The 20,676-nt window shown below is 41.3% G+C and overlaps 1 protein-coding gene across 3 annotated transcripts in view; it reads right to left on the bottom strand.

Moving 5' to 3' along the window:
* The window catches only part of LOC118310897 (laminin subunit alpha-3), a 50,285-nt gene that overhangs the window by 19,084 nt on the left and 10,525 nt on the right, over positions 1 to 20,676 (bottom strand). For 2 of the 3 annotated variants that reach the window (XM_035634230.2, XM_035634232.2), the window contains exons 3-36: positions 20,286 to 20,403; positions 18,997 to 19,115; positions 18,747 to 18,917; positions 17,934 to 18,034; positions 16,404 to 16,519; positions 15,520 to 15,638; positions 15,020 to 15,110; positions 13,853 to 13,984; positions 12,377 to 12,427; positions 12,195 to 12,242; positions 11,033 to 11,167; positions 10,792 to 10,926; positions 10,190 to 10,324; positions 9,938 to 9,990; positions 9,340 to 9,439; positions 8,446 to 8,498; positions 8,168 to 8,273; positions 7,678 to 7,777; positions 7,374 to 7,530; positions 6,619 to 6,757; positions 6,271 to 6,413; positions 6,033 to 6,136; positions 5,495 to 5,651; positions 5,059 to 5,222; positions 4,805 to 4,913; positions 4,624 to 4,721; positions 3,636 to 3,834; positions 3,372 to 3,498; positions 2,928 to 3,076; positions 2,381 to 2,496; positions 1,902 to 2,113; positions 1,547 to 1,751; positions 585 to 729; positions 334 to 474 (exon numbers count right to left, since the gene is read on the bottom strand). In XM_035634230.2, the coding sequence (XP_035490123.2) occupies positions 334 to 474; positions 585 to 729; positions 1,547 to 1,751; positions 1,902 to 2,113; positions 2,381 to 2,496; positions 2,928 to 3,076; positions 3,372 to 3,498; positions 3,636 to 3,834; positions 4,624 to 4,721; positions 4,805 to 4,913; positions 5,059 to 5,222; positions 5,495 to 5,651; positions 6,033 to 6,136; positions 6,271 to 6,413; positions 6,619 to 6,757; positions 7,374 to 7,530; positions 7,678 to 7,777; positions 8,168 to 8,273; positions 8,446 to 8,498; positions 9,340 to 9,439; positions 9,938 to 9,990; positions 10,190 to 10,324; positions 10,792 to 10,926; positions 11,033 to 11,167; positions 12,195 to 12,242; positions 12,377 to 12,427; positions 13,853 to 13,984; positions 15,020 to 15,110; positions 15,520 to 15,638; positions 16,404 to 16,519; positions 17,934 to 18,034; positions 18,747 to 18,917; positions 18,997 to 19,115; positions 20,286 to 20,403 (4,248 nt within the window). The remainder of the gene's footprint in view (positions 1 to 333; positions 475 to 584; positions 730 to 1,546; positions 1,752 to 1,901; positions 2,114 to 2,380; positions 2,497 to 2,927; positions 3,077 to 3,371; positions 3,499 to 3,635; positions 3,835 to 4,623; positions 4,722 to 4,804; positions 4,914 to 5,058; positions 5,223 to 5,494; positions 5,652 to 6,032; positions 6,137 to 6,270; positions 6,414 to 6,618; positions 6,758 to 7,373; positions 7,531 to 7,677; positions 7,778 to 8,167; positions 8,274 to 8,445; positions 8,499 to 9,339; positions 9,440 to 9,937; positions 9,991 to 10,189; positions 10,325 to 10,791; positions 10,927 to 11,032; positions 11,168 to 12,194; positions 12,243 to 12,376; positions 12,428 to 13,852; positions 13,985 to 15,019; positions 15,111 to 15,519; positions 15,639 to 16,403; positions 16,520 to 17,933; positions 18,035 to 18,746; positions 18,918 to 18,996; positions 19,116 to 20,285; positions 20,404 to 20,676) is intronic. The other variant, XM_035634231.2, reaches the window with a different exon arrangement.

Below are 20,676 nucleotides of genomic sequence, written 5' to 3'. Positions count from 1 at the left end.
TATATCTTTAAGTAGTATTAGTTTAAAACAAAATGAAAAAGCCGGAGATAAGAGTGGCAAGATTTGACTTGATAATGTTATGATATAAAGTTTGGAGTTATGACTATTCATGAAGTAACATATAATAAGTAACACATGCACAGCATTACCATGGGATCTAATGTATGCTGCAATCTTTCATGCCATCGTACGCCCTTTTCCCCTGTATGTGCATCTTTCATTATACACAAGACTTTTCACCACATAGCTGCCAATCGCCAGAAGGTTTCTGTAAGCATAAAATTCCCAAAGGCATTCATAGACATGCAGGGGCACCAAAAAGCAAACACACACCTTCCCCCTGCGTTTGCTGGAGCTCTGACACTTGTCAGTGGCCCCGAAGCAGAAGCAGCTGGTACAGCCATGAGAGTTGGAGTGGTCAAAATAGAAGGAACCTTCCCGACAGGTATCGCACCTGACACCAGCTACGTTTCTCTACAAACATGGCAGCCGTAACAGAGAGGAGGTCAGAGCGCGGAAACAGAATGAGACAACAATGAGTAAGGGGGAGTTGTTGTTTTTTTTTTTAAATAAAAAGAACTCACCTTGCAGAGACACCTCCCCGTGTCTGGGTGGCACACCTCAGGAGTGACACCACCTTGTTTACAGTTACAAGGTAAACAGTCGGGAAAGCGATAGTAACCTGCAGCACAGCGGTCACACTTCCGGCCCGCAATCCGAGGCTTGCAACTACGAAAAATGCACAGACACACAAAATTCAATAAAAAATTGGATTCAATCTACACAACAGTTAAACCTGTATGTGGTTCATGCTGTACAGTAAGGAACAAAATATATTTACACATACAACTGACATGAAACAGCTTTTTGTAAATCTAAAAAATACAGTCAAACCACATCGCAAGCATTTCTGCTCAGTTTATTGCTGGTACATGTTCATGCATTGCTCTGTTTGTTTTTTTGTTTTTTCTTTCAACAGACGCATCAACTGAGGGATGGAGCTGACTTTGAGAATGAAGACCTACAGGACAGAGAAGACAACCTGTACATCTGCACTGTGAACTGATTGTTTAGCATGAAGCACAAGGGGTTAAGTGGTTTGGCGTGATGTTTCTCTTTCACTGTTTGAAGCCGCAGGCCTCACATTCCAGCCTTTTTAATCAAACACTAGTGCGTGAAAGATAAAATCTATTAAATAAGTGCTCTATTTTACAGAGAAATTGTACAATTAATAAAAAAATGTGAATTTGAGCAACTTCTATCATTTATTATTATTATTTATTAGCGATGTGGATCAAGTGATCAAGTTCTTTAAAAAAACAATCAAAATAAGACGTTGTAATTGAGCAACTTTTACTTTTTGGTGAAGAACCTTCACTCCAGGTAAAAAATTAAACAAGGCAACATGTTTGTTTTTTTCCAATCCTGGTTGTTAGTATGACACACAGGAAACAAAGCTATGTGCTGTTTAATTCATCCATCTCACTAATAAAGCCTTCAGTCCCCTCTTGTTGGGTGCACAGTATTACTGTAAGTTTCCACTCACCTGCACTGTCCAGTGGTGCGTTCACATTCAGGTCCTGCATTAGCTTTGATGCCATTTGGGGAACATTCACAGCCCTCGCAGCCCAGTAAAGGGTGGTAGTTGAAAGTCTGAGTCTGACACACATCGCAGGCCGGTTTGACAGTCTGTGGAGGGCAGATACAGCTTCCCGTCACCTCGTCACACAATCGCCGACCGCATTCACACGCTGCAGTAGAGAAAAGGTTGGGGGTTTTTTCAGGTCCAACACACAAAAATGTCATACTGACTGGAAGTTCAAGGGTAATATAATATAATATTTGGCAGGTGTATGTATTTTTTACATCCCAACACAAATCAAATGTAAATGTTGACTCACGTCTGCAGTAAGGGAAGCCATAGTATCCAGTGGCGCACTTTGTGCACTGTCGACCAATGATGTGCTGCCTGCAGGGACACTGTCCTCCAACTGCATCACAAGTGGATCCTGTCGAGCCGGACTCATCACAGTTGCAAGGCAGAGCTCCGTCATTATAGGCTGCCACGAGTGAGCGGGCAGAGTCTCTGCAGAACTGAGAAGAAGTTCTCAGGCTGGAGAGAGAGAAAAATAAAAGGACTTCCTTCAAATGCAGATGTGGATTTCTATCAAATTATTACAGATAGAGGGCACAATTTACAAAAACATCCAGTGTTCTGTTTATTACTGTAACAAAGCTGCAGTAGTACTACTTGATAAATAGATTTCTGACATAAACCAGAGAACAAGTGAATAATAGTATATAAGACATAAGGAATTATTAAACAAAACAAAGAATGGATTTGTGTTCAGCTTGTGCGACTGACATGGTGGATACCTACTCAATATAGAACCCTTCTCCTCTACATTGCTGAATGAAATCTGCAGAGTTATCCAGCGGCCTCTCTTTCAGGAGATCAGGGGTGTAACTTCTATCAGGGACCAACAAGATATAATCCTACACAAACGATACAAAGCATAAGGAAAGATAAAAACACACAATCTCAACAAAAACATCCACTTCGGTTTGTTTTTTTCTCAAAACATTTATAGATGAGGAAAGTGATAAACGGATAAGATGGGAATTCTAGGTGTATTTTTTCTGTTTGATTTTATCGGGAGAAGCAGAGAAAAGCTAGTGAACAACGGGTATTAAAGCCCAACCTGCCCCAGAGGTTGGAAGCTCAGCTTATTTATAAAGCTGTGTGTGGCTGCCAGACAGAATACAGTCCCTTCATTGTTGTTGTTGGGGGTATGATATAACACTGAGGAGAGAGGACCTTAGCATGCCAACTCCACAAACATTCGGTCTATACAGAGAAGCCCCCCCCCCCCATTTTCTCATTTAATTCTTAAAAATTAGTCTGATTTATCACAGAATCCACTGACCAGAAAAAGGGTCTTCCTTGATGGCACGATCACAGAGATGGTGGGCAGCCGCCAAGAATCATGGTCCAAGTCAAGAGCAATGCGTCCGTCAGCAACGACAACCTCCCTGCAGCCTGAGACTGCAGGGCAGTAGGATGCATTTATTGAACCTGCAAGAGAAAATAAGATTTAAAACTGAGTATAGAAATGAGAAGAGACATTAGCCTGCTGCACAAAAATCTAATTCTCCATTGAAGCCATATAGGGAAGTGTGTCTAAGTCCTTTGATTGTCATGTCATGAGCCCAGGGACTTAATATGCTCTTAAGGAGGAATCATCCTAAAACTGAAAAGGCTTTTTCTATATTGCCAGAGTAAACATGCTTATATCCAACAGGAGCTAATAACCTCTTAAATTATATTTGATCAGACATTAGTCAGCCAGACTTCCGCAAAACACACTCACCCCTCCAGTCACGTCCAGCGTCCACCCGGACCTCCACGGGGAAGGGGGTGTGTTCAGGCTGGTGATAATGGACCACCACCACGTACCTGCCTGGGAGGGGCACCCTGGGGGTGAAATTGATTTCCGTCTGAAAAAGAAAAAAGAGCAAGGAACTTCAGTGTCAATCAGACAGGGTGAAATTGAAAATTAATGTGCCTGCAGCAAATCCAGAAAAGCTCCTAACAGGGTTTGGAAAAGCAGAGCTTTCTTTCCCCACTCTGATACCTGAGGGAATTTAAGCAGTATCCCAGCACTGTGCGGTTCATGGACTGGAAAAACCCCGGTCTGTCGTCTCCTCCTCGAATCCTCATCATCCTCTCGCTGGGGAGCGACAACTCGTGGGGATGACAGTAGACCATCACGGGCAGCGTAGAGAATCCAGGCGGATATTGGCTTGTCGAACTGCCTCAGAACACAGTGCCGACTGGAAACATTAAACAGCAACAAGCTTTTGTTGATAATGGTGCAAGGTTTTGGATTTTTTCAGTCTGGCTTATCATACTATTTTCTCCTTTATATGCATAAATCCTGGCCTCACTCATCCAAATATGTAAACAGTTTTAAGGAAAGCCTCAGTTTTACAGACAGACATTGTACCTTCAGGTTGCATGTCCCCTTCATCTGAATTCTCCCTCTATTTCATAACAGCATTTTATTAAAATTACTGCACATATATCTCAGTTTCTCTCTCAGTCAAATGTGCATCATTCTATCCAGATTTATATACTAATTTGGTCCACAGAGAAGTTTATGTTTTATGTTGAATTACTGATTCATACTTTTATTCTTTTTAATGTTTTAATATTTGCTTTCAGTTTCAGTCATTGACATATTTTGACCTTTTTTCCTCCACGTTCAGACTAAATTACATATTAAATGACAGGACTGCACACTGACAGCCATAAACACATGTGTAACTATAACATCTGTCCTGGTCATGAGGTTCACAGTGAGAGTAAATTTAGTGTGTGTTAGAGAGAAAGAGTGACCCTAAGTATGGCCCCAGGTAAATGACCTTCCACACATGCAGGTAAAAACGCAGCCACACCTGGAAAACAGATGTGTCTCAACTCTCCCAAACAACAAAACATAACGAAGGACTGGCTTTGTATCATCATCTCCTAAATTTCAGCTTCCACTGATCGATGTTGTAAAGTGTCTGTGTGACCGAGTTATTGAAAACACACAGTGAGGTATATTCAAGGTGATTTACCTGTCTTCGGTGAAGCGGCCATGAGTGGAGACACAAAGCACCTTGGGTTGAACATAAACAGTGGAGAACTCTTCGGCAGGCACTGCATACACTTTGTACTATTGAGAGAAACAGCTATGTTAAAAAATGTGCACGCTATCTATGAGCAATAATAAATCTTTAGCGGAAATTTTTCTCTCACCAGCAGGAATGAGGTTGTGGATGTTTGCAGGAGAAGTTCGGTCTTATGGTTAAGCTGTAACGCTGCCACCTGATTACTGCTGTCTACTGCCACACTCCGGCACAAAAAGCTGCAGGGGTTAGAAGAGAACAGCTACAAACATGTATGTTCTGCAAATGCGATTTCCTCAGATTTTTCTCTCACACATTGTAAAGAGAAAAACAATAAAATACAAACATTGTTTTGGAAGCTGGAGCAACATGTGCAGGACTTACCTGTAGGCACAACTGTAAATATTAGCCCTGGCCGGGATCAGAACATCTGGTTGGCCACTGATGAGTATGTTGACATTCTGGACAGCGTCCACCTCGCTGGCATACTCCAGGACAAGGGCATATGGGCCAGAGCGAGGAACACGCAAACTGAGCTGAAGCTGAGACTATAGGACACACAAAAATACATATACATATGAGGAAAAGTCAAAAGCAAGTTACAAAACTGACTTACAAGATGACAGGTTTAGTTTTAGTGCAAATCCAATCAACTGAACAGCTGATACAAAACTGCCCAGTGGCCTTTGTTTCTTTTTATAGCTTAGTGTTCAACCCATTTATACTGTAAAGGTGGAGTCTATGATACCAAAACCACACTTTGAATCCAATAAGTAAGTAAATCTCTACATTGTAGGTGTATTTAGTCATGGTTTCCCACCTGTCTGCCATTGAGAGCAGCCATCTCTGGGTGATCTGGTGTGGGACGCCGCACGCGAGCCTGCCTCCTCCTGCGGCCACTGCGGCTGGAAAGTCTTCCCTGTGTGCCCAGTGCAGAGCTAAAGCCCTCCATGGCCACATGCTTAAACAATAGACAGCTGAGACAGAGACACACAGACATAGTCAGATTCATCATGAATGGTAAGAGATTATAGATCAATGTGTGGTCTTTTTTAAAAACTGGGGGATTTATTTTCTTCCTCTTTGGCATGTTTCAAATAATCTGCATGTGGTGATTGAATATAGATAATAAAACACCTGTACATTTGAAACAAAAACAAACCCTCATGTTTTCTACAAACAGACTTCCGTAGGTTCACGTTAAGTTTAGTTGAACCATGGCTTTAACGTGTATGAAAAATTAGTGTAGTGAGTGTAGTTTGGAAAAAAGGATAAATGCCTCTGAAAATGTCCCCATGTCATGCATGAGAGGTGAGTATGAAATGCCGGAACAATGAACAGAATCTTTTAAGAATTACTTTGTGTTGCTGTTGGCGGTGGGTAGGTAAGTGCAGGGCTGGGTGATCTTTTCCTGCAGCAGAGGTGCCTCATAATAATCGCTGGGCAGCAGCACTAAATAGTCCTGGAAAGTGACAGTGACAGTGTATGTTACTGTTTAGTCTATTGTATATTTGCTGTTTTCAAGAGGACTGAGCTAAGTGCAGTATTACAGTTTTTGTAAGATGACCTCTACATGGCTGTCCTAACTTTACTCACCAGCAATATCCCCTCTGCCCTTATATGAAAGATCCATTTCCCAGGAGTCAAAGCGAAGGGCTCGGCAAAGCCCTCTCCTGGGACAGTGAGGAAAGATGGGGAGCGGCTCTCAGGGAATATTACATCCTTACTCTGGTCCGACCCTGCCAAAAATGAGTAGAAATGTACGTAACGTTACACACTAACAAAATACCACTGCTGGGAGCCGAATATCATCAGCATAACACAAGTCACACGACAGCTTACATTGTCATGAAAGCAATGATTTGATTTCTTTAATGATGGGTTAGATTTAACAGTATGATTGTGAAATGTAAAACGCTGCCACAGTGTCAGAGACATCCTTACCTGCAGTGCCTCTGTTATTGGTAGCCTTGACGCTACCAGTCACACTGGTGCTGCCGGTGTTAATGAATCGCAGAACCACACGGAATAAGTGCTGCGTCCCTTCTTTTGGGTCAACATGCACGGTTACTCTGACTTCACTCTGCAGGGGCGAGAGCGACACACAGCTGACTGCCACAGCACAGGTATGAGTGGATGATGTTAACAGAACAGGTTAAAAACCATGCCCGGTGGACAGAGAAGTTAAACAAACAGAGGGGGTTAAGCAACGGACAGCAAGCAAGGTGAAGAGAGGACAGTACATCTAAAAGAAAGGCCCTTCACTTACAGTCACAGCAAGACTGAAAGCCAGCTTCATCCACCACCAAGATCCTTGCTCTCACTCGTTTTCTCCCCCTTTGTTTGGGGCTGGCGTAGCGCATTACAATATGGAAAGCGCCAGGAAAGCCAAGGGTAAGCGTTAGGATCACCTCTGGCTGAAGAGAGATAGGATTAGTTGTAGGAGCGCCGGTATCCTCATTCCCACATCAGCTCTCATATAATAGAGGCTTGTTGTTTTAAGCAGAATTATCAGTGCAGAAGTAAAAGCAAAAGAATCACGGTGGTATCAGAACAGACTGAAAAGCGATGAAAAAGGAAGTTGTTGAAGTGGCAGATAGGTACTCCCAAAAGACTCATCCAAGCCATAGTGTAATTTATTATAATGATCCTAAAAACATATTCAATATATTAAGGTACTGATGTGAATATGTACTAACCTGTGCAGGGGACATAACAGCATAACCTTGCCAGCTGAAATCTGGGAACTCTTGGGGGTTATAACCGAAGCGTACTGGTCTGGCATTTGGCGTGGTGCCATCCTCAACCTCAAACTTCAGCTGGTGCAACGTAGGAAAGTAGTAGCTTGGTGCTGGCCTGACAAGACACATGAAAAATTACGGAGGTAATCATAACAGCGTTGATTGGGCGGGGGGAGGGTGGTGGGGGGAGAAAGAAAAATGCATATTTCAGGTAAAAGCTTAGTCAGAAATGTAAATGCATTTTATGTCTGCCATATCTTACTCAGTGCATTTAAGGCCAACTATATTCTTCCGACATCGACACCGTCCTGATATCTCATCACAAGCCGTGTCGATGGCTCCACCTACATCACACTGACAACCTGAAAACAAGTAAAAGGAAGCTTATGCTCACTGAGGATTATTCAAAGGATTTTCTTGATGACACCTACTGTACATTACATTCTGTACATCAGTCAGGAAAATCTAATAAAGTTATAGAAAATAATGCCTGAAATATTTTCGGGGCATTAAAGAGTTACTCAATCCCAGGCTGAACTGACAGCTTGGAGTTCATCATCACTTTTAACTGATATTAGGTTGCTCTTTAAATTAACCAGATTTAAACATTCTGATGACTCTTGGAGTCCGAACGAGTTAACTTGCAGATTTCTAATATTATCATATGCTAAAGTAACATACAGTAAACAGTAGACTGTGTGTAAGTGAGAGGTGATGTTGGGAATTTGGTTAGGTGGGGATATTTTTCTTACCCTGACATCCAAAATAGTCTTTTTTCTGCAGCAAGAAGAATCCATCCTTACAGGTGTCACAGGAATGTCCACATGCATTAGGCTTACAGTGACACTGTCCCCTTTTCTAGGCAAACAGAAAATCAGGAGAATATTAGATCCAACAAAACTATGGCCTGAGCAAATCAGTCAAAACTACACTATGTACACTACTAACTGTTGACTTTAATATGGCACAATTTTATTAATACACGTGTATCAGTATCCGGAGGTCACATTATTATCATTGCAATACTCACCTGTTCACACTCTCCAACACCACTCAGCGTCCCTTTCAAATCACACCGACACGCTGATGTGAGAGCGGGAAACAGAGAGGGAGGGAGAGAGAGAGAGAGGGGTGATGGGTTATGAAAACGTAAAGGGGGAAAAAGTAAAGTGAATGGTTGCTGATTACAGGATTTTTTCACTTTCATGGGTGAAACACAACAGTACAAATCCTTCCAATCTTCACAGATCTGTACATCAAAGGTACAGAGGAGCTTTACTGCAACGGCTTGCTTTCAACCCAGCAGGAAGAAAAAAAACCTTCCCCTAATGTCCAGCCACAACCAGAGGCATTCTTAGGATATTAAACGCTCCCTCTTCTTGTGTCTTCAGGCAGCGAGGTAGTGATAATATTCTTGCTAGAGAGCAGAACCGTAACATTAGACAGGTATCAAGACAAAGCCTTACACTCTTTCCTTAGTGGCTGAACAATGACTATTTCCTGTTCTTTTTTTTTTAGGGGGTTATTTTTTCTGTGGGACAAAATATCAGTCCAGAGGTATCATGTGTTTTTAATGTGCCACTAGATACGCATCACTGCTCTGTCACTGTATGAATCTCCGGTTCACTTGCAGCTGCACACTGAAAGTACTTGACAGGAATTTGCCTGTATTAACGTGTTATTCCTCAGCTCCCCTCTGTGGGACAGGAAGGCAGATCCGGCCTTGTTGACAGGGGCATGTTGACATATCCTCTGGGCCGAGACCCATATCAGGACCTTGTCAGATTGCTACCGGTGAATTAGTAGAGTGGGGGCAAAAATGTGGTCAGTGATGAGAACTAATACTCCTCCTCCTCATTTTCTTACGCCTTTTGTAAAATAAAATCTTAGCCTTTAGTTTTCTGTTTTACTTCCAGTCACTCACCTATGCAGCCATGAGGATTGTCTGTAGCCAGATTCCAGTAGAGAGGTTTACACCTGTCGCACAGGGTTCCCCCTACGTTTTGTAGACACTGGCAGGAGCCCTGAATCAACAGATAAGGGACAGCTACTGTTGAATGCCAAGTTATATTTGTTTATGAATTAGATAGGCTAAAATCAGTAACAAGTGTCTGCATATCGTTCTACAGTGCAAGAGTTTCTGAATGACTGGAATTTGGCAGCTTTTCTTTCTTTCAAATACGTTCATGATATGTTCCAAAAATAAATGGAGGAAAGGGACCCTCCAGAATCACTGAATTAGCCGAGCATTACTTCATGTTATTGTTTCTTCCTCCGCTTCAAAGTGGAAGGAAGTCTCTTTTCCTTTCCTTTTTAATTAGATTTACACTGGGAAAAAAACACTTCCTTGTAAAAATCTGCCGGAAGAAGTTTTAGCAACACAGCTCTGTTATCAACTACAGCACTGTTAGTCCATGTTAACCCACACCCAAAGAGCCAGTGCTGAAGTTAGACTGTAACCTCTTTGGTTTGTTTAAGGTTGGGATGTGGTAAAAAATTCTAGTTTATTGAGAGTGACATACCGTTTGAGGATTGGCGACTTCGGTTCCTGCCACATTACACTGACTAATGGGGGCTGGGGGGACAAATGAGTAAAGAATTTAAGAAACATATGTAAATCACTAGGTTGCATGTCTGCAGTGCACTACGAAATGTGGCACAAAGATAATCAAATATGGAACAACTTTAAAAAAGCACTGCTGCATGAAATAACATTTGCTTAAATGAAAACTGCTCTTTCTGTCTCAGTCCAAAAAAGACTCCACGGTGTTTACCTGCACACTGAGGGAACCTGAGTCCAGAGGCACAGTGGTCACACTGCTGGCCCACCACACCCGGCAGGCAAAGACACTGACCCGACAATGGGTTGCATATGTTACCATGCGAGCCCTCAGGTGAACATCGGCAGGCTGGTGACACGAAACAAGTTGATAAAGAACTTTAACTGCAAAACATTCAGTGTTATCGTTAGGGTGAGGTGAATCTGGCATGAAGAGTCTCCTGTTTTTTTTCTTTCCTTCAGTGATGCCCATCTGTCTATTTGTCTATTATTGTATTACAGACAAATATAATTCCCTTAAAGGAATAATTCCAAATATATCTCATGTTTAAGTTCTCTGTGAAATGTTGCGTCATGCAGATTACATTAAATAAAAGTGGATGACGCAGATGGATTTTACGGGACACTGTGGGAGAGTGTTTTGTTGGGAGAGTTGTTTTCTCCACAGTCATGAGAAGAGGCCACAGAAGGTCCAGTGAAACCAGCATACACATTTTTTCCACCAGCACTCAGATCAGCAGAGATCACATGCACCCAGTTGTTTAGTCAATCATACTGTGATTACACTGGTGGGATAGAGGGATCTGACCCACTCACCAGCACAGTCTGGGTATCCATAGTAGCCTGGAGCACACCCATCACACTCTTGCCCCCCAAAGTTGGACAGGCAGATACACTGTCCACTTGGACTGCAGACACTGTCGGCCACACCAGCCCCATCACAGAGACACGCTGGGGGAACAGAAAAAGGGGTGTCAGCTGATACTCTAGATACTTATTATTTCTAACAAAAATGAATGGGGGATGAAGGCCCATTGGCATGGGGATTCTCCCTCACCTTGGCAGTTTGGGAAAGAGTGGTATCCAGGTTGACAGCGGTTGCATCGCTCCCCCTCCACACCCTGACGGCACAGGCAGCGCCCTGAAGCATCGCATACCCTATACCCGGTCCCTCTGTAGTCACATATACACTCTGTGCACAAACAGATTAGAAATGTTTAATTCAACAATAAAAGTAAAGAAATTAAATCATAACTAAATTAAATTCACCCTGCTTAATCCTAAAGTTAGACTGACCCCTTTCTTTGATGGAGCTGATCAAGAGGAAATACTTTTCAACAATTTAACTATTCTCATATTGTGGCACACAGTGGTACAGCTACACCGGTGCCCAAGCCTCTCATACTGCTGGTATGTGAATAGTCTTGGCACCACACGGGACAGCCACCAGAGACTGTTGGTTTCTTTGTCCCTTAGCAGCTCCAAAAACAATAAAAACAGCTTTTTCGAAGGCTCCTAATGAAATTCCTTCTCAGTCAGCTCACAGCCCTTACACTGAGTTTAAAGTGCACATTGTTTGTCAAGACAGAAAAAGTCAAGGGCTAAAGGTCTTTGTTTTAATAGAAATGTGAAAATACTAATATTGGGTTTCCCAGCTTGGATGAAACCAGAAAAGGGAATTTAGTATCGGAGCCTTAACTAATAATAGCATGGTTAGCTTTCACCGCAGTCCCAACTGACTAATGCTATCATGACAGGAAAGCGACCACTTGAACTTTAATCCCCACTGGACGGACATCAACATTTAGGATCCTCGGACTGTTATGTTTAGCAACTGCAAGAGATGTGCTGTCAGTGAGCAGAAGATTTACTCAGTCTGACAATATATTATTCCGTATTTTAACCATTCCATGAAACCCAACCATAATACAGTATACTGCCAGTTCTGTTTTCATAAGGCCAACAAATATTACATGAACTATATACGCTGTACATTAAACTCTTTCTTGACCGACCCCCTGACCCATATGTTCTTAACATTTCACTCTACAGATAATTCATTGCTGCTTTAAATGGTCCTCAGCCTGGAAGAAATCTGGAATCAAGAAATCTCTCAAAAAAGGACTTGGATACAGGAAATTCAAATAAAGTAGTTAACAAATCATAGCCATGTAAACACCTCTATAGCAGCAGAACTTATTAGATCAAATCATACTCACGCTGACAGGTGGGTGGGCCGAAATAACCTGGCGGGCAAGTGGTGGGGTCTAATCAGAGAGAAAGAAAAAAGGAAGAAAAAAACAAAAAACAGGAGACAAGTTCAACAGTAAAAGCATTTTAAATGTTTTTTTAAAAATGCCTTTCAACCTAACCTGTTTTATTAGAAATCTACTGAACTTACCCACAATAGGACCTGCAGGGGATTTGGTGGTCGTCGGGTATATGGGATATCCTGATTGAAAAGGACAGGTACAAAGTTAAAACCTCCCCAACGGAAACTGTGATCAAGTAATTCCTCAAGTGTCATCTTTATTGATGGCAGTGAGGAATTGCTTTTGCTGCAAAAACTACAATTAACATAACGATAAGCAACAACAAAAAAGCGGACACATTATTAAGATATAAATGCTAAATCATTCCTCTCTGGTGCTAGTGTTACTTCTTAGCATTTGTCATTTCCTATTATTTTGGCCATATTGTCCATTTAAAGCAAAACTGACTAGCTTTAAATGCTAGCGTACGGAAATTTCACAGTGACACAAAACAGCAGAGAAGCATCTCCTGAGACAGCTTCCAAATGACTTTATCTGCATGTTTAGACCAGTCTGTCAGCGCAACATGCTGGAGATGAGACCCACTTTTAATAATAACGTCTAGTAATAAATATATTGCTCAGGTCTAGTCTACAACTAATTTCAAGTTTATATGACATCGGAAACAGTACACCTGGGACCGCTTACAGATCTGTTGCTTTTTGGGTGTATAATGACATAATAAATCTATGTTAGTATGGTTTTAATTATACCAGAGGACAGTGAGGAATGTACACTAAAATGGATTGTGAAAAAGAAATGTGATCTTTATACGAACTATTAAAGCTGATTACCATAAAATTAAAGTTAAACTAGGCTGTAAATAACCTCTATGTGAAAACCAGTGAATGTCAGTTAATGTTTATTCAAAGTCCAGGAACACAGAGGTCGAAGGCTGTAGCAAGTTCATGGAGAGACATTAAAAGGGTATAGTCCAGAGAGAAGAAAAAAAAACAACAACAAACATAAAAGATGAAATACTGGGCTGCTTATCTGTACTCCCTTGAAACCTCCTGAGTCAGATCAGACTGAGATATAGGGAAACTGAAGATGTGTCTAATATCTGCATGTATTTGGTTAGATGGAGGTATGGCATGTAGAATGTGCAGTAATGATTAGTCAACACTGCAGCATGTATAGACAGCCTTCTGCACGTAGCCCTGCAGCATTAATAGGCATACTTCTTTCAAATAGGCTTTGTCCCCCAAAAAAGTCCCCTCAAGGGGAAAACTACCAGACTCAAACATAAAAGGTGTTGAAACTGATCCAACCATCAAAGGGTGGCTACAGTTTCGCTAAACCTATATATCTCATCACTCTGAGCTCCCACACACAGACACACATCTTTTATAAAATAATATTCTCTCTCATCCAAGATTCAAACATACAAAGGTAAGACCACCATTAACTTCTTTTTGACAGGTATGTGCAGCAATCACAGATGAGATTCATGCCATATGACTTAAGGGCTTTGCACAACAATTACACACATTTACTCATAGGCTCCCCATCATATTAATATTCAATCACAAAAATGTGAAAGATTTAGCCAACGCCAAACTTACGAATGCACTGGGGGTAGTAATAGTATCCTTCAGCACAACGATCGCAGTTTTCTCCAGCAAATTGTGGCTTGCAGATGCACCTTCCAGACCCCATTTCACAGCCAGCTGCTGTCCTTTCATCACACGTGCAGGCTGGTGGAGATCACGTTTTTAATCAAGAAATAATATAAATACATTTGTATGACCGCATATTAACAGGTGCATCAGTGTAGACTTACATGTACATTCATGCACACACATCAACAAGGCACATAATTACAGATTGGGCAGAAAGATATGTATTGTACATGACAAAAAAATTTCAGTATACTTTCAACCATTAATCATCTCAAAAGAGAGATCTCAAAAGCAAACAGTGAAGTCTGAACCCTTACTGACTGTTTTTGCCGAAACGAACAGCTTCCGCTGCTAAGCTCGCTTAATTGAGGTTTTTGGATTCAGAGGTTTACTTAACAACGTGCTCAGGGCAACCGGTTTAATTCCACTACTTTCTAATGTCTAAACACAACTGGCAGTTATTTATATGGCCTGGAACAGGCATGGGCCATTAAAGTAATGTAAACAAGAGCAGAGCCTGGTTTAGCAATAATAGAAGCGGTGGTGCCAGTGGTGGTTCAATGGTGCCTTTTGTGTCTGTCTCAAAAAAGATGATGATGCCTCTGTTTTGGCTTCGCTTGTTAGGTCATACATACTGGAGCTCAAATACCTGCATGATTATTCAGTTTCCAAACTATCAGGAGCCGTTTCCTGGAAATTTGACAGTTGAAAAGGTTCAAACCGAATAAATAAAATGTACATAAAAAGCCTTTCTTGCATTTATTAAAGCAGCAGAGGAAACTGAGGAAACTATTGTCTTAGAATGCACTTTTGTTCCATAATTACATAGCCTTTCAAGTGGATGCAGATTACAACAGCAACAGCTGCTCAGCATCTCACACAGGTCTCTTCACTTGACATTTGAGTGGACATTTTCACACGTCTCTACGGACTGGTCATATTTTCTCTCCCATGTGTCAAGAGATTCAAAAAGAGAAAAGGTTCTGGCATCCCAACAACCATTTTTAATCCAGATCACATTTCCATAGGGCCACTGAATAGGCCAGCAAGACTAAGATTCCTTCCAAGCAAACTTTTTTCAAAAACGTAATTTCAGTGCTAGTGACTCACGTATGCATCCACTGGGAGACTCAGGAGGTATTCCATAAGGTCTGTAGAAGCCTTCAAGGCATCGCTCACAGTTCACTCCAGCAGAGTTGTGCTAAGGAAGATCACAAAATACGGTGTGAGCCATCAGTCATATAAAACCAGGCAAGGAGAATATAGGTGTCCAAGAAGAAGTAAAGTAGACACTCTAGTGGCACATTAATGATTTGCATAGTGTGTGACATAAATTTAAAGACTTTGATATACTCTCTGCATATGTATTATGCAATATTCCAGAAGAAACTCAATATAACACTCAACATAACTTTATTTTGACACAACATCAATTTCTTGTGGTAGGAAGAGAATGTGTAAATGGAGAAAAAAAAGTTTGTTTTTGCCTCACAAATCCATGATAGATAAATGGCAACGAGACTTTCTTAATTTGTGTGCCTGTTCTACCCCTACAACCACAAATATGCACAAACACAGGAATCAGTTTAGACTTGATATGCATTTCATACCTGGCAGTTGATGCACACGCCCCCTCCGTCGTACCTGCCGAAGGTGTCTAAACTTGCTCCCCTCTTTTCCACCTCTGGATCATAATAACAGTCCGAGGCATGGGAGAAACACTGGCAGGCTGAGGAGGAAACCCCCAAGATGCACGCGCACACACACACACACACACACACACACACACATAATTATTCTATATGCCACAGCAAATACCCCTGACTCCCTCGTCTATGTTTAAGCACCTTAAGCTACTCATTCTCCCAAAAAGGGGTTTATAAGTGTGGTTATAAAGTATCAAGAGAAACAATAAAATTCAAAAATAAATAAAACGACATATCCTCTTCCTGTGTCTCATTAATGTTTATGAATGGTTAGGGTGTCTTTCCATTGCATGAGTGCACTGATAGGATTACAAGTCTTCTTCATCTCACTCTCTGCTTTTGTGGCTGCTACATTGTCATATATATTCATGACGGGAAGCCGTCCAAAGCATTAGATTCCAGCTGACAGAGGGTCTGCTGGTTGACTGCATGGCTCATTGATAAGCTCGCACGGGGCACGATCTTGTAGACTGTTGGAGGCCTGGCTAGCTGCCTGACTAGCTGCCGAAGCAAACAAAAAGCAGTTATTCTAATGCTAGTTGTGCACTGTGCTGTTCATTACACATACCATATGAGGAATGTCTTCTCAACTCTACACTGAGGCTCTCTACAATACCATATCAGGGCATCCACAACAGGGCTTAAATATCAGAGGCAAGAGGACACTTCAGCACACTCTGGGAGGGGTGGAGGGGGGGGGGGCGTAATTCAAAGAGCCAGCAGCATTAGGAGTATCAGAATATGGTATTGTTTACACATCAAATGAAGCATTGTACATGTACACTTACCCTGACACTCATTCGGGTTGCTGACAGTTGCGGCACGCCACAGTTTGTGATTAAAACCTGGACAGCAGCGGTCACACGAGTCGCCGCAGGTGTTGTGCTGGCACTCACACTGGAGTCTTAAGGAGAGAGATAAGACACCTGGAGTTAGCTATGCTTAGATTCTCATTTACCTATGGTTTACACTGATATAACCTGTTTTCTCATATTTGGTTACAGGGGCCAGCAAGCTGTAAATACAACACAACACTGATATATTATCAACTGATAAGGTCGTTATGGCGTTCATGTTAGTCAACAGCTGCATATTTTTTTCATCCAGCCAACACAGTGCACAATCGGCATTAATTGAATGTGAGTCAACGTTCACACAAATTCTAGCTCTATTTTGGTTTCCACCAATTCTTCAGGGAAATTTCGGTCTAGACTGAATTTAAAGTTGGAATGACATGACAGCTCAGGAAAGTGTGGCCAATTCATCATGATCGTCCCCCTAGTGGCTGGATGCAGTACATGTCATACATCTCGCCATGTTAGCAGATGGAAAGCCTATTAAAAAGGGTGAAACTTCATGATTTACAGCTGAGACTGACTCGCATTTGGTTGAGCTTGCATACCAGAGGGAAATTGATACTGCAGCACAAGATGGCAGCACCCACGTCCTGTATATTTTGGCTTCCTCCAAAGTGAAGACGCATAATCCATCTTTATATACAGTCTATAATGCTGGGCAGTGTAATCAGACCTGTACAGGCCTTTTTTAACAGATGAGAGAACTGAGACAGAACCAAAAAAGTAAAGCTGGAGAATCTCAAACCAAAACAATGAATTGAAGATCAGTAAAACGTCCCATGGACCTGAAGGGACCTGCAGAGTCGGTTGATACCTAAGTATGGGTCCGTCAATCCAAACAGCACCTTTTAAAATTACACATAGTCATTTGATCTAAGGGTGATGCAGTTTTAAGCCAATGGGAACAATGTTTTTAATTTCCCTAGTTACAACCAAACAATCAAACACATTGAAGCATTCATGAATCCTACATTGTTCTGTTGGCTCACAGCAGATCTTTATCGCTCATCTTTACGTTTTCCCAGCCAGTTTACAATGTCACAGTCAGCAATCAAAGTGACTTAAATAATCCACTGACTTTTACAATGGTGATGTCAGTGTACAAACAAATGAGGTAATTGTCCTGCCTCAGAAACAACTCACTATCACTCAAATCACTAGATCCGGCGGTATCTGTGTGGTCTCATCTCACTACAGAACTACAGCACAGTGGACCCCACTGTACAGAGAGACTTCAGGTCTGTTAATAAATACACAAATTAAATGATTTACTGGTTGATGACAAACTTCAAAAGCTAACTTTTGAAATGCTCATAACAAACCAGTTCAGGAAAAAAAGAATTAGTAAAAAAAGAATGCCTAAACCAAAACTTTGCACATGAAAGTATCAATGTGATATCGAGACAGAAGCCGTGAGTGATGATAATAACAAAGGTGTTAATCATGAACAGTATTGCTTACCTGTTTGGGTTGTCTGGGTAATGCCCCCCACCACACACCTCTGCATGCCCGTGACAAACGCAGCGTCCACCGATGCTGATGTCTTTGATACTATAGTAGTACTGTCAACAAATAAAGCAAACGTTATCATCGCCACATAATTTTAAAGTGACAGCCGCGTTATCAGCAACTCAGCAACATCACCCACACCAAAACAAATGCCTGGCTTTGCTTGGCAGCAGAAGAGGACCATGCTTGTTGACAAGTACAGACTTAAACCATGAGCTAATGCTAGCTTCATGGGGTGAAGGATAAGATAATAAAAATAATAATAATCAGCAGCTGACATCACATCACTGATTCATACTGAGCATGTCAGACATGAATCCAGAAGATACATTTTTGGAAATAAATCTGCAAGACACAAATTTTTAACTACAGCTACGATACAGGATATCTTAAGCCACTAGTCAAACATAAATTGAGAAACATAGGCTTTAGCTTCATCACTCTGTCGCTGCTGGTTTTTATCAGCATATATTCTCCTGCTTTAAGGAAAGGTGCCATATTTTGCACTTGGAGTCTATGGGAGCTGTCCAAACCAGTCTTGGCAATCTCAAATGAATTACTATGATGACTGGGCAGACAGATCTGGCATTAGGCATCGACGAGGATGGATGCGTGAGCAGAAGAGAGCAGGCCAGTGTGTTTGAGTCAGCAAAAAGGAAGCTGGAGGGTAGGTGGTGCAGAGCTGTAAATTTGGTTTCCCAAATGGGGGAACTTGAGTCTGCCTGCATGACACCTTTTTGTGAAGTTGTACGGTATGTGCCTCACCCTGCGTGTTACAGTGGGGTCTCTCTGGGCCTTGGAGATGAGGTGGCCCAGCAGGGTGCTGGTGCGGAGGAAGTGTAGGCGGATGTTGGTGGCCTTTGTGAAATCTCGCAGCACTGGTGAGTAGGTGAAGTTTTTGGACCCTGGCCGACCATTGACCAGGGACACCACAATCTAGATAAAAAAGAAGAAAGTTTTGGTTTTTTTTATAAATAAAATGTTTCAAATTCTGTTGGGTTTTTCACTATTTTACCTCTCCATTCTCCAAAGGCACAATCCGTGAGTACTCTGTCATGCAGCGCTGATCATCATCATTAAGTATACGAGCATTGGGCTGCTTTCCGAACCTTTCAATACACTCACGCTTGGAATCTGCCAAAAAAAAGATCAATGTCTTATCCCATTCTTCATTCATTTTTAATTTCAAAGTAAAGAAAATAATGTATAATGGATGACTCAATCCCTAATAAAGATAGTACACCAATACCTAGTTGATGAAACATCAACAACTGTTGTGTTCAGGTGCTATCTATATCATTTATATTTATTTAATTATTTTATTTCAGAGTTAGCGGCCAAATAGTATTGGATTCCTTTACCATTAATATCTATATTATTTGCATTTAAGAGGGTTAATATATTGTATTTCTTTTATTGTGTTTAGTAAAACTGGGGTGAAAATATAATAATATCCCCATTATAACATTGTTTGTGAATGAGGAAACAAATCCATCAAAAGCAAAACCTAGGGCTAAATTAATGAATCAGTAAGAAGTAGTCTGTTTGCACAGGTGCCTCCCAGACATTACACATCACTCAGACATGTTCATTCAAAGTTATATTTTCTATTGTCAGTTTTAATTTACCCTAGCTTGTTTTTTCTCTCTTAAACTGCCTTAAGCAGGCCGATCCGTGAGCCAGGATTAAAAGTGTGCCAGTAAACAAAATTCACCCCATCTAACTATTAAAGCAAGGAACCTGTCTGTCTGTAAGTATGTATCTATGTATGAATGTATGTATGTCTCGCATATCTCTAGAAGCGTTCATCTTATCGACTTTACACTTGGCATGTGTATTATTAAGGGCACATAAAAGTGTAGGTACTACAGTATTTGGTGTTGCGATTTGTTTGATATAAATAAACTTTGAATGAACACGCTTGCACTGTCTTGACCTCCTGTGTAGTAGTGGGTGGCGGGGCAGTGTACATTAACAAATAAACAAATGAGAACAGTGGTACATGGAACATGCTATCTATTTAAAATAAATGTTTAGATTTACACTTAAAAAACACAGACATGCCTGCCTGAATAACCAGATTTACTTTCAAATCACTGACAGTTGGGAGATTGGGCAGTTACATGTGTGAGACACTCAAACTTGAATTTTCTCCAATCAGTCAAATAGTTTCAAAAATTGATTCATAACACAATTGATACAGTTGTGTGCAGGAAGTGTTGTTTTGTTTTGTTTATTTGTATACAATAAAAACTAAAGCATTGCAAAATGATAACAAAATAAAAATACCATATAGGAACTTACGTGCAAAATACTGCCACGGGGTGAATGTTCTCCCGTTGTCCACGGATCGCTCAAGCACCCAAAGGTCAGGACGAGGTGAATTAGCAAACTTGATGAGGACGTACGCCACATGGAAGAGCTGGAAAGCAGAACACAAAGGGCAGTCACTGCTCTAAACGGATTTCAGCAAAATGTTGTCGCTTCCTGTGCTCTGCTTTCTCTATCAAATAAGGCACCAATCTTGGCCAGCATCTCTTATTTCCTTCCTTGTGAAAGGCTGGGCACAGAATCAGCTTGGATGTATCTCTGCAAATGATTATAACAGAATGAATGGCTTTAATGGGAATTCATCCATTACAACTAAATCAAGGCCTCCTGTTTGGAGCTTGTTGTATTATTACTACAGCAGTAT

This window comes from Scophthalmus maximus, chromosome 5 (genome assembly GCF_022379125.1).
Source record: "Scophthalmus maximus strain ysfricsl-2021 chromosome 5, ASM2237912v1, whole genome shotgun sequence".
Taxonomy (NCBI): domain Eukaryota; kingdom Metazoa; phylum Chordata; class Actinopteri; order Pleuronectiformes; family Scophthalmidae; genus Scophthalmus; species Scophthalmus maximus.
Note: the sequence above shows the minus strand (reverse complement) of the source record. Positions and strands in the feature narration are given on the sequence as shown.